Genomic DNA, 13182 nt, shown 5'->3' with positions numbered 1-13182 from the left:
ACGAGGATATTATATCTGGAATCATGATTTTTAAAAGTAATCAATTCATTTCCTTCACTCAGACCAAAGTATAGCCTCCCACGCAGGCGTTTTTAGGGGAGCTCGTTTTTCATCCCTACCCACAAACGCCTGCTCAACCGAATAGAACATTCCTTTCCCATGCGTAGCCAATCACATGCTACTTTACAAATTCTGGAAAGTTGACCTTGAGGTAAGGTAATCCGATAATTACTCGATCTGCATGAAACACTGGAAAAACTTTCTAACCTCCAATAAATGTTAGATTCAGAGCGGCAAAAATGAGATTTAATCAAATTTTAAAATACTCCATGCACTTCATAACCTTAACGAAGGAAAGAAAAGAAGGAAAACGGTAACTGTAGGGTCACGTTTTAGTCGCGTTTAGCCTGTCAACACTTTATTGCACAACTGTTTATTGGTCACTTACCACGCAAATAAAACAATGGGAAAGGAATGTTGTTTCCGGTTGAGCAGGCGTTTGTGGGGAGGGATGAAAAACGAGCTCCCCTAAAAACGCCTGCGTGGGAGGCTAACCAAAGTCGGAATGTGGAATATTTCTTTCGGCTCAACCAGACTTAAGCAGTCACGATTAAAATGTGAATACTACGAAGGCCTATATCCAAAACTCATAATGGTCTCAAGGGGGCTAAAATAGTGTGATTAATGTTGGCCAATTGGAAACCATTATTGCTATTTAAAGAAGGCTATCGCGGTAACTTGATCTTAGGCTCAATCTCAAGGATAATGTACTAATGTGGTATACTTAATCCCTGGCTTCTTTTTAAAGGATATCGATCTCTTTCCGTTGAAACAGGAATAAAAGCCAATACATCATTGGAAAAAAATAAAACGTCGGCATCTTTAAACCCAGTCAACATCCACGATTAATAAATGATGTGATTTACAGGCAAAAACTTTTTCCTCAAGCTATTATGAGTGAGAATCACTTAATCTGACCTAAGGAAGAATTCTTCCACGTTTTGACAGTTTTTGCAAGGACACAATCCTTTTTATCACTAGAAATACCTTGAGCAGCAACATATCTTAGTGTTGCCTTGATTATGACAGCCGCACGGAAAGAAAAAAATTCGCGTATAATTTGAAGAAATTTCATTCATTTTATGTAAGTTGTTTTAGACACAGCTACAGAATGACATGCCCGTGCGACTACGTTTTCTCCACCAGACTAAGAGCTGGATTGTTCGGAATAGCCAGACTACATTACCCAACTGGGTGTGCTGTCAATCGATGGGACAGCATTGAAACATTTTAAAGTCGTACAAGTTAAGGAGGTATCGCAGGATTAGATCTCTACCCATATCAACTCATCAAATATTGATAAGAGTTAGCCAGAAACAGCTACCGACAGATAAACTCTTTAGTACGAGAACATACAGTTTGTAGTCTACACGACCGAATACGTGCCATTGACAAGAAATAGTACAATATATAAGCTTTGTCAACATACAACATATCACAAAAAATAGAAGACGGAAAATATCAAAAACAGTACGTTAAAATAGTCATGTTATACATATCATAAAAACTATTTAAGTGTCACCGTTACCAATTGAGGAATTCTAAAACTGATCTGTTCACTCATCTGTTCAATACACAGGAGTATTAAAGAGCCTTTCATTTTTAGATGTCTATGACGAACTGTTCTAGGCGAAAATGGTTCTGCAAACTTGTGGTCTGTTTCATTACAGATATCATCGAAAAGAAATTAAAAAGGAAGTGATTCACGTCTAGCACACAATGACACTGTGATACATTTTCGCTTTTTCTTAGGGCGCGTTCGATTAGGCTTATTCTGAAATGGGAATACATTCATTCTTAAGATACTGCCTTTAAAAAGGATACTTTGGAGAACAGAACAACCTGCACCCCTCCCCCTCCCCCTCCTCTCCATTCAAAGTCGAAGTGTTACAGGTATCTCAAATAGAGGCACAAGTTTGCTTGGGGGAGATGAGGAAGCAAAAGATTATCATTTTTTCTCTTTTAAAGTTGACAAATCGTGAGAAGGGTCCGTTAAGGTAAAGTGTCTCAACTGATATTGTCGCCAATTTTATCTTGGAACAGGCTTGACAGTGTGGGTTGAAGAATATCAAGGGACGCCGCCATTTCATTTCATAATTTATTACGTTTCGTGTTAAAAAATCAAATATTTGGTCAAATCTTTGTAACATTCAAAGAAGTACAGGCTTTTGGGAAATATCTGCTAAGAGAGGCGAGTTTTCAGTCAATCAGAGTGACCACTCATTCAATGGTTACTAACAATTTTTTTCTGGCATTCACAGTAGTTCACTCTTTTAGTCAGGGTTTAGCTCCATATATTCATTTTAAAGGAAAAAGTAACGGGTACCTTTAAACCTAAACTTCTTAAAACATAAAAGAGACAGGACCTTTTAACGTATAATAGCTGATAATATTGTTCCATTTCCGTAGAAACAGGAGACGAAGCCAATAAATAAACCTGTTATGGAGTCGTTATTCAAAATCAATTAATACTAAGCAAACAATCAATGATTTTCCAGGTAAGAATAGGAATATGAATCACTTGCTTTGACCAAAGGATAGATTGTTCTCGTTTGACAGTTTTTCCTGAGGTTCATCTTTCCTTTTCTGTCATTACAATGTACCTCGTGAATATTTTGTGGGGCGGGAATCCTTTTGTGATATCAGGCGAGATGACTTGCTGATTAAAAACAGGACGTTGCCATAGGTGCTCAGCAAGTTTGCTAAATATAAGAAAGGTTTCTGATGAGTCGCTTAGCCGCGGTGAACCAGTGTGGTTGCCCTGGTTGTCAGACCAGCCAAGATTCACAAGAGCATTTTCATAACGTTTACAAGTAATTGCCATTTCAGTGCATCTCATGGATATTTTGCGGTCGGGAATCCTTATGCGATATGAGACCAGACTGCTGCGCTGATTGCAACTGATTACAAGGAGGTCTTTGGGCGAGATGCTCTATGAGTTTGCTAAATTTTAGAAACCTCTCTCCAATGATCTCTTGCTTGTCCGCAACGAAAAACTGGTTGACAGTCTGGCCAAGATATTCCTAATTTTTTCCGTAACTTTCACCTCATTTTTATCATCACAAATAAACCAACTTTAAGTAGTAATATCTTTAGTTTAGTTACATTATTTTACAACTGTACAGAAGAAAGAATCGTGTATAACTCAGAGGTGACTTTTTCATCACATTCGAGTTGTTTGGGACAACAGTAACGGAATTAAAATGCGCAAGTCACTATACTACGTTTTCACTCTACAAGATGAAGTGCTAGAAGTAAAGAACAGACGGACAACATTGTGAAATGGGTGTGTTGCATGCATTTTAAAAGTGAAAAACTAATGCTTCAGGTTAATTAAAAAAGTAAGTTTGAAAAGTTTCTATTATCCTCCAATTGTTATGTAGTGAGAAAGAAAAGATTATTAATATTAAATGGTGTAACTTGTTTGCTTATCAAGTAATTTCACGGAGTAGTATAAATTACACGATGTAAGCCTCGGGAGGCGAATATTTCATTAAGCTCAATACAAACCGTACGTGATAGGGGTAATGGTAATAGCGGAACTTACCGACATATTTATAAAAAAACAGACACACACACGTACACACAAAGGAAATATGCCAGGTTGTAAAAGATGGAAAAAGGTGGAAAAGGATCCCTTCTGTATGTTACCTGTTTTTCCTCCATATGCTTTTGCCTCACCATTGAATGATCCGTGCTGAAATGTTACTGAAATCCTTCCTCCTCCACCACCTCCTCCTTTACCACTACCCATGCCCCCTGATGCCTCCACTCGTCCGTTTCCATCGATTTCAAAGCAGTCTATTGAGACACCACCACCGCTACCGCCTCCATCATTAGAATTCTGCTTGGCGCGTTCCCCATTCGCTAGCACTATGCCATCGATTATAAGTTTACGGGCGTTGATTTTGAGAAAACCACCTCCTTTCCCACGAGTACTGGAGCTACCCCCTCCTGAGCTTCCAGGCTGCACGACTGCAAAGGCGGTACCATATGCTTCAGCCTGGGATGCTCTGAGCGGCGTGTTAGAAGCAGCTCCAGCTCTACCACCATAACTTCCTCCAGAGCTGCCAGGGTTTCCAGTTACACCTGTGCCAGGATTAGAACTACTGTCCTTGTTGTAATCAAGGGTTAGAATGGTACCTTCTTGAATATCGAACGTCTGCGATACATTGAAGAAATGCTGCGTAGAGCTTGAGGTAGTCTCTAGGAAAACTTCAGTGTTTATGGTCAGGCTTTTGTAGGAGTGAACACCCGGAGCAAATTTACACGGCGAAGTTATTGGACTGCTCCCACAGGAGGGTAACGCTGATTGTCCAAAATAAGACAATTGTAGCAAAACTGCTAGCGTAAGAACGCTCCGCGCAAGTTGATTGCCTCCAATAACGCACACCATTGGCAACGAGCTCAATTCCTGCAAAACAGGCTATGAGGACTGTTTTCAATCGATGTGCATTGAAACATTTTGGAGAACAAGTGAAGTACCTCAGCACCAGCGCTTTAACTATATCATCTCATCAAATATTTGACCATTAAAAGATACATGTAAATTTGTTTAGCTTTCTTAGAACGCGTGGGGAGGGGGGATTGCTTAGAAATTTTGTTTTCAGTGTGTTGTATGTAATATACAGAAGAAACAGTGGAATCCCCCTGGTTTCTGTTATCAAAATTTTCGATTTAAATCGACAAAGCTATAATTTGCAAAGTATAGTAAATTGATACAGTGGGAAGAAGCCCTAGGTCTGTCAGATCAAACACCAGCTCCTCTTAGTTTAAAGCTAATGTCTCCAACAACGAACTTTGATTTCGCTGTCCTTCTTTAAATAAATCCAATATATTGTATAATGTATATATGTAAACTTTTTCCCTATTATCAATATCAGTGAAATATCAGTGGCGGATCAAGAGGGAATGTTTGGTGGGGGAGGTTTGTGGTGGATTCGGGACCCAGTAAATGTACCAATCACATGCACCATAAGGTTTTCATAGTGTACTAAACTTACGTACTTCGCATCTTTACCTGAACTGCTCATCCTAACCGCAGTAAATACGCTATCTCATCGCAGAAATGCTCAAATGCCTCTTATGAAGTTTATGAGTACATAACAACGGAGAGGAAGATAAACGTTATTTACTTATTTAATTTTTGCTGGGTATGTGCCGCTGGCCTCTCAGAGCCCCTAACCCATTATAATTTATTCTGTGGCCAATTATAGACCCCATCTTAGTCACTTTTGGGCAAATATGTAATTTTCGCGATCCCAACTTAGTCACTTTCTACTTTTGTGAATTGACCCATTTTTTAGATTGAATGAAGAACACTTTACTTGTCATCTTCAGTACAAACATTCTGGTACGTTTGCTAACCGTGAATACAAAGAACTGTCTTACCCCAAAAATCCGAAAATGTGCAACCCCATTCTAGTAACTCTATTGAAAATGCAACCCCATTATAGTCAATCCTGTCGTGAAAATGCGACTCCATTCAGCGGCACGTCCCCATTAGCCTCTTAGAAAGAAGTACGCCCCCCCGGGTCATTGCATCTTCTGCAAATCTTGTGCTCAAGCTCGCGTACCGTAAACTGCCGCTTATAAGCACCCCCCTCAACCCACGCCATCCATACACACTCATTAGCCCCCCCGTTATAGACCTATCTAACCGTAAACAACAAAACACGAATATATCCGATTGCAAGCACCCAAAGAAATATAAGCCTCCCTCTAGCTTGCATTGAAATTTATTTCATTTATTATGATGTTTTGAAGCCTAAATATTAACACCAGTTAATGCAAAACATATTTTGATCAGCACTGCCATAGCTTGTTTCGAAGCAGAGTTCGGTCGTAAAGCCCCCTCGGATATAAGCCCCTCCGTTTAAAAAGCTCTGCTAAAACCCCTTACGAAGGTGTATAGGCCAAGGGCTTATAAGACACAGTTTACGGTATACACCTAATGATGGAGCACTCCATGCCATCCTGCGATTAATAATGCCTGAATATTTCCCAGAACCAGCCAATGCTGAAGTGAGTCTAAAAAGTTGTTGAATCAAAGTAAAGACCGTAAACGGTTACCGGTCATCTCGCCACCAAGTCATTTCGTCCCGATTACTCAACCCCCTATTCTAGAACGCGGAATGTTATATTTGAAGCGTGCTCGTTTTGGTTGATGGCTTATAGAATATCACATTTGTATCGCGCTAAATGACTCGAAGATAGCGGGCTAAGTAACCGCGGCGAAATGACCGGTTACCCCGTAAACTTATCCCATGTAATGTGTGACGATTCCCGATGTTTTTCGAGACATTCGAATTAACAAAAACATCCAATCAATTCAAGTGTCCTTCTAGAACGTAAATGAAGCTGTTTATATTACCGATGTGACTTCGACATGCTAGCTTAACTTTCTAGCAACTGCTCGGGTTTGATTGCCTGCCGTCATTAGCAAGCATGCGTGGAGGTGATTTTAAGCGCGAATGTCAGGCTACTATCCGCTATGGTTATATTCTAGACAGCCAGCACTCTAACTCTATAGTCAACTAATAATCTAGCATTAAGGGCAAAGAGAGAGAATAGAAATACAGATTCTTGTTGAAATGTTACTGAGGTATTGGTCAGGGAGTACCTCTAAACTTGCTGGAGCAGCTTACTTCTACTCCTTTGTAAGTTTTTTATCGCCATTTATCACTCAAAGTCCAAAATAAAACAGTGGTTATCCGTACCTGAAGGAGATGCTCCAAAAAGCTGCTGGGAACCACTTCTAGGTGTCACTGTTTAGCCTTGAAAACAATATAACAAGAAAGCTATATGAAAACAACTTTATTAATTAGGCCGGACTATGACAACAAGATATTCTGGTTATTCTCTACTACAGAAATGTTCACAACATGAATTATGTACGTAGGTAAATTTACAATGCAGGAACGCTCAAAGTATTGCTAGTAAGTGTTGCTGACCATACCCTACCAAAATTTCCGTACATTTAAAAATTTGAAAGGAACATATAAATTCGTAACAGGCGCGGATCTAGGATAAATGCTGACCGATTTCCTCAACGAGCGCCGAAAACGCAAGCTTCTTGGGGATCCAGGGGCATGCTCCCCCGGTAAATGTTTTAGATTTTAACTCCCTAAAGTCTCCTTTCTCGGGGTTCCGAGTCACTCAGATAGGATATTGGCCAGTTCCATTTACCTTGGATAAAGCCTTGCAACTTGGAAAGTTTTTTATTTATTAAAAATATATCTATTTAAGAAAAATCTGACCGATTTCCGTAAAACGATGGAAACCGGTGTGGATCCGCGCCTGCGTAATTAGCATTAGTTTGTATGGGCTCCCTGTGGTCCGCTATATTGTTCCCACAGGATAAGTTTTTACAAATGGTCGTTTGGGAAAGTGGCAGGGCAAGACGCCAGAGTTTCCGGAGGGCTTGCTGTAGCCTGTGCCACAGACGGAACTAAACTTCTGGTTAAGTCCGTCTGCGATATAGCGCCGAAATCCTTGTTCAGGGTCTCCACCTTTGTACCAGGATTTAAGTACAGTGGAACCTCGTTAATGCGGTGACCAATGGGCCACAGAAAAATTGGCCGTATTAACGAGTGACCGTATTAGCGAGAGGTTTTTTTTACAAGAAAATGTATGGCCGTTTTGCCGGACGGCTAAAGAAAAAGTGGCCGTAATAACGAGGTGACCGTATTACCGAGGTGGCCGTAAGGCGGGGTTCCACTGTACTTGTGCAACTTTTCACGCGTTAAACCTGGATCAGGGGCACCCAACGAGAATATAGTTCAAAACCACTTAAAAATAGCACTGTTAAACGTATTTTAGTATTTAAACGGTAGATATAGGATATTTTTGTCCCCTAAAAATTTTTCATCTGTTCGGATTTCCTAGCTGAAAGTCTAAAGATCCGAAAATTATAGGGATCAAAACTTACGTTTTCGAAAATTTCATCCAGAAAAAAGGCTCCCGAAAATTCTAGGTGAGCTTTTTAGGGTAAAAAATCCGCAATTATACCAATTTTTAGAGGTTCGAAAATCCTAGGAGAGGTAGGCAAGCAAGAAATTTTACAAAAAATGCTCCAAAAATTCTAGATCTCAAATCGAACAGACATTTTCCGAAAATTGACTTTGGGTGACCTACTAATCCGGAAGTTGTATCTATGCTAAACACGACACGGATTGTTTTAAAAAGGAAACTGTTGGTTTTGTCTTACCCTTTGTAAATATAATGCTTAGAAAATACTCCTCTCCTGGGGACGTCTCTTGCTGTATCTCCAGAGTAATTATAGAACAAAATGGCCGTATCATAATTAACTGTCAACACATCAATTAATCACGTTCGATTTCTGGAACCGATCGATGGTTTACTTTGCGTAACGCCGGAAGTGGAATGTTTTTTTCCAGCGAGCATCTGAATTCAAAGGGTCAACCACAGCAAGAAACACGTTTCGGCAAATTCCCAGCTAGAGTTTCTCATCCATTATTTAGTTACCAGCCGGCACATTCTAAGCCTGAGGAGCGGATCCGTTGGGTACTGCTGTAACGTGAAGTATTCTCATTGTCCTATTGTTTTTATCTAGTCTGTTATTTACTTTGACACAATAGGCTATATGTCCCGGGGGGGGGGGGAGGTATTATTTGGGTAGGTATGTGCCGCCCGGGACTCCAAATTGGCACCCCGTTCTAAAAAAAATTTCCCCTACAATTGATACCCCGTTCTAGAAATGAGCCAATTTTTTATACCCCGTTCTAGAATTCGCCCTAAAACTGATACCCCGTGCTAGAAATAAGCCAATTTCTTATACTCCGTTCTAGGGTGCAATAAGAGTACAACAGTTTGCTTGTTAACGCATTGAACCGTATTTTTAAAAGCAATCTGTCCTTGAATAATGCATTCGAAATATTATACCCCGTTCTAGAAAACGCCTTTGAAATGGATACCCCGTTCTAAATCAGGAGCTTCAAAATCACGACCCCGTTGGGCGGCACATACCCGTATAGGTAATGTATGGGACACGTTTGAACGTGTGGAATCAACCGTGTGTGCCAGAAGGGGGTCAAGTGTTCCCTGAAGGTCTTTTATCATCACAATAGTTGTCACGCAAATTATCCAAGCACGGAATCATAGAAAAAAAACATCCCACGTAATAAATGATATGCTTGGATAATCATTTGGCTTCCTTTAGACTTCGAGTAAGTCAAGTGTAGCAGCTTTAACCCGCTGAAATGCGGCACGTTTGAGTTTCTCAAACTTTAGTTAAAGTCAAGGATCAAGGAAAACTGACACTGATCATTTTATCGATACTGGGACACTTCACAAGTTCTTCAAAATGTTTCGATGCAATCGCATCGATTAAAAACATTTTTCAGGTCTAGCTTCGCACGACAATGGTCTACATTATTAGAGGCAGACGACTGGCGGGAAGCGTTCTTGCGCTAGCAATTTTGCTACAATCGTCTTATTTCGGGGAATCAGCGTTACCCCACTGTGGGAGCAGTCCAATAACTTCGCCGTGTAAATTTACACCTGGCATTCACTCTTACACAAGTCTGACGATTAACACTGAAGTTTTCTTAGAGACTACCTCAAGCTCTACGGAACACTTTTTCAATGTGACACAGACGTTCGATATTCAAGAAGGTACCATTCTAACCCTTGACTACAACAAGGACAGTAGTTCTAATCCTGGCACAGGTGTAACTGGAAACCTTGGCGGCTCAGGAGGAAGTTACGGTGGTAGAGCTGGAGCTGCCTCTAACACGCCGCTCACAGCATCCAAGGCTGAAGCATATGGTACCGCCTTTGCAGTTACGCAGCCTGGGAGCTCAGGAGGTGGTAACTCCAGTACTAGTGGGAAAGGAGGAGGTTTTCTTAAAATTTCCGCCCGTAAACTCGTAATCGATGGCACTTTGCAAGCGAATGGAGAACGCGCCAAGCAGAATTCTAATGATGGAGGCGGTAGCGGTGGTGGTGTCTCAATAGACTGCTTTGAAATCGATGGAAACGGGAGAGTGTATGCTTCAGGTGGCATGGGTAGTGGTAAAGGAGGAGGTGGAGGAGGAGGAAGGATTTCAGTAGCATTTCAGCACGGATCATTCAATGGCGAGACGAAAGCCTTTGGAGGGAAAACAGGTAATATCAACAAACAAGAAACTTTATTTTTCCGCCTTACATGCCTCGGCATTTCCCTATTCATGAATTAACACCGGAAAAAAATTTCCACTATTTAGTCCTATTTGATAAGGTAAACACTCACGGAGGGCTCGTATCGAGCTCATTGAAATATTCGGTTTCCTAGTTTCCCTGTTCCTCTGAAGTTTCAATTACCTCTTACAAAAACAAACGGTACCATCTAGAATTAATACAATCTTGTTACAGGCTTACTAAAAATAACATAACATTACGATGCAAGCAAGCATGTTTGCATCGTAACGTAAACAGTTGAAGGATTATGGTAAACTTGCCACAAACTTTCCTTTATTTTCAGTACTAGAAATGAAACTTGAGATTTTTACACATAAAATACGCTCAAAAGTCGCACGTTGCTGGTGTGTTGCTGTGCAGCTATTTTTCTAGTAGAACAAAAGTATACACATTAATTACTATTTTACTGAAAATGATAGAAAAAGACGCGAATAATTAATTCTGCAACCTAGTTTTCAAAAACAACTCGGCCCTAAGTAGATTGAAAAAAAAAATTTCTCTCCAAATAAGGTGCAATTCCTTTCGTTCTGTAAACGCATTGAAGCTGAATAATTTAATTTTTTAGAGACTGTCATTCGTACTAATAGAAAGGACGGTAAAAGAAGATCTTTCTCTTTGGCCATGTTTTATCAGAGCTTGTGATTTTATCAGAACTATCGGCTGTTTGTATTGGAAATTTTAAAATTTTGCCGACGTTTTATTACTTTTCTTTATACTACCACATGAGAAATTTCTGCAATTTGATTGGCTCAGAGCATTGGTATTTCAGCTTAATTTGAAATACCTAGAAGTGAAAATTACAAACCTTTTGCGGGTAGTAGTATAAACAAATAATAGCATGATTTGTACGTGATATTTGGCATAAATACCACTTGTGATATTTCAAAATTGTCTCAAATTTCACTACGTATAACAATTTTGAAATATCACTCGTGGTATTTTTGTCAAATATCACTACAAATCATGCTATTACCTATACTAATTACTCATTATCTCACTCAGTTTGCTGTTTCAATGGAAATCGGGAAAAGAGTCCGATATCTTAAGAAAGAGGCAGGATGAATGTCACTTGATAATATATTAGCACTGTACCACTTACAAATATTATCCTTGTTTTAAACATTCTGGCTACCCCCCAAACAGCTTTTGTTGACGTCAACAATGCAAATGAACTAGTGTTGGGTAAATTATCTGAAATCCGACAAAATCTGCTTAGTTGGAGTGTTAGTTGGAGGTGGTTAAACCCCGGGGGTTAAACCCCGAAAACGACCTGCTACGCTATAACAGAAACCAGGGGGATTCCAGTGTTTCTTCTGTATAATACATACAACACACTGAAAACAAAATTTCTAAGCAACAATAATAATAATAATAATTAAAAATTTATAACGCGCCTTTTCCATGTAAATATGATCAAAAGCGCGTAAGCAGGCTCCCCTCCCCACGCGTTCTAAGAAAGCTAAACAAATTTACATGTATCTTTTAATGGTCAAATATTTGATGATATGATATAGTTAAGGCGCTGGTGCTGAGGTACTTCACTTGTTCTTCAAAATGTTTCAATGCACATCGATTGAAAACAGTCCTCATAGCCTGCTTTGCAGGAATTGAGCTCGTTGCCAATGGTGTGCGCTGCCTACTACCTGCTACGCTGGAAAAAAGATTTTTTTTTTCATCGCCCCCCAACCAGGCTAAGAGCGCCTTCTTTTTCTTTCCAACTAGCCGGTCGGTTAAGTCTATCCATAAATGGTACGAGTCACTCAGTTTTGAGAACAGCCAGAACTGGTTTTTGGCATTACTGGAGTGGCAGATTTTAAAAAGCAGAAAAGAGAAGTTGTTGAAAGCACTGACAGTAATTCGTTAACCTTCCCTCATTTGTCATCTAGTTCTACTGTTCATCTAGTTCTTTTCGGCATTGTAAAATGTAATTGTAATAAAATAAACCAAAATAATATGCCGTGCCTTTGCGAATTCACTTTTGTCATCAGTGCATACGCACCTGTTGAAGATTATTTGCATTTGAACGTCTGTGGCTGCTGCAAAAATGCGAAAGACAAGCACCTTAGGAAATCGTTATATGACCGCAAATACTTTTGAAATTCAATCCATTGCTAAAAAATACTTATTTCTTATTTTTGCTGAATGCTAAGAGACCCTAAGACAAGCCCTCAAAAAAAAGAATAAGTAGACTGTAAAATCGAGTAAAACACAAATAAGCTAAACTAAAACCGGCTGAGTGAAGTGAGTCCGCCAACCCAGGCGGAAAATATGACCATGAATGTCAGACAATGCTGGCTTTTAATGCACGCCGCAGGTATCATTATTCCCATTGTAAGAAAATATACGTGCTGCCGGACATGCGACGCTAGAAATGGCGTAATATAAAAAACTGAAATCATGATTCAGTCCCTTTTCTTAAACTCGTTACCATTTAGGTGGACATGCGACACTAAACTGTAGTATCCATGTCCTTTCTAGCCTCCCTGCAGACTTCCTTTGCGAACGAACCCCAAAGGACGTCTGCGTGGAGGCGATGTCCTTTCGTGTCACGGCGAAATTCAGCCAAATTAGGAAATTACAAAATGCCCGTTAAATTTAGAGAAACCTAAAAATAACCGCTTAAAACTTTAAAGGAAGGTTAAAATAACATAACAGAAACAACAGATGCCACGGATCGGCAAAACTGAAGAATATTGAAACGGATTGAAGTTAGGGTTTTTGAAAACTGTTCAGCCTAACAGTTTTTCAAAGTTGATCCCTGCTGCTTGCAACTTCAAAAACAATGCTCAGGAGACATATTTGTTTGTCACGGATCTTTGATTGTGTCATTTACATGTAATTTCTTTGCTTACTTTAAGTTCCATAGCGATTGAGGGCGAGTACTTGGCAAAATTTAACAAAATGAACTGGACTGCCGTGACA

The 13182-nt window shown here is 39.8% G+C and overlaps 2 protein-coding genes across 2 annotated transcripts in view; one reads left to right on the top strand and one right to left on the bottom strand.

Moving 5' to 3' along the window:
* The window catches only part of LOC140941905 (uncharacterized), a 126090-nt gene extending 121232 nt beyond the window's left edge, over nt 1–4858 (bottom strand). The window contains 1 exon segment of the mRNA XM_073390908.1: nt 3712–4858. Coding sequence (XP_073247009.1) covers nt 3712–4456 — 745 coding nt within the window. The 5' untranslated portion in view covers nt 4457–4858.
* Nucleotides 4859–9443: 4585 nt separating this feature from the next.
* LOC140941904 (uncharacterized) lies at nt 9444–10259 on the top strand. Its single transcript, XM_073390907.1, has one exon. It carries the CDS (start codon nt 9444–9446, stop codon nt 10257–10259), a length of 816 nt encoding a protein of 271 aa, XP_073247008.1.
* Nucleotides 10260–13182: the final 2923 nt, after the last annotated feature.

This window comes from Porites lutea, chromosome 6 (assembly GCF_958299795.1).
Source record: "Porites lutea chromosome 6, jaPorLute2.1, whole genome shotgun sequence".
Classification (NCBI taxonomy): Eukaryota; Metazoa; Cnidaria; class Anthozoa; order Scleractinia; family Poritidae; genus Porites; species Porites lutea.
Note: the sequence above shows the minus strand (reverse complement) of the source record. Positions and strands in the feature narration are given on the sequence as shown.

Bases quoted from the DNA above. Each gene is read 5' to 3' on its own strand.
- LOC140941904 (XM_073390907.1), top strand. From the start codon at position 9,444: ATGGTCTACATTATTAGAGGCAGACGACTGGCGGGAAGCGTTCTTGCG.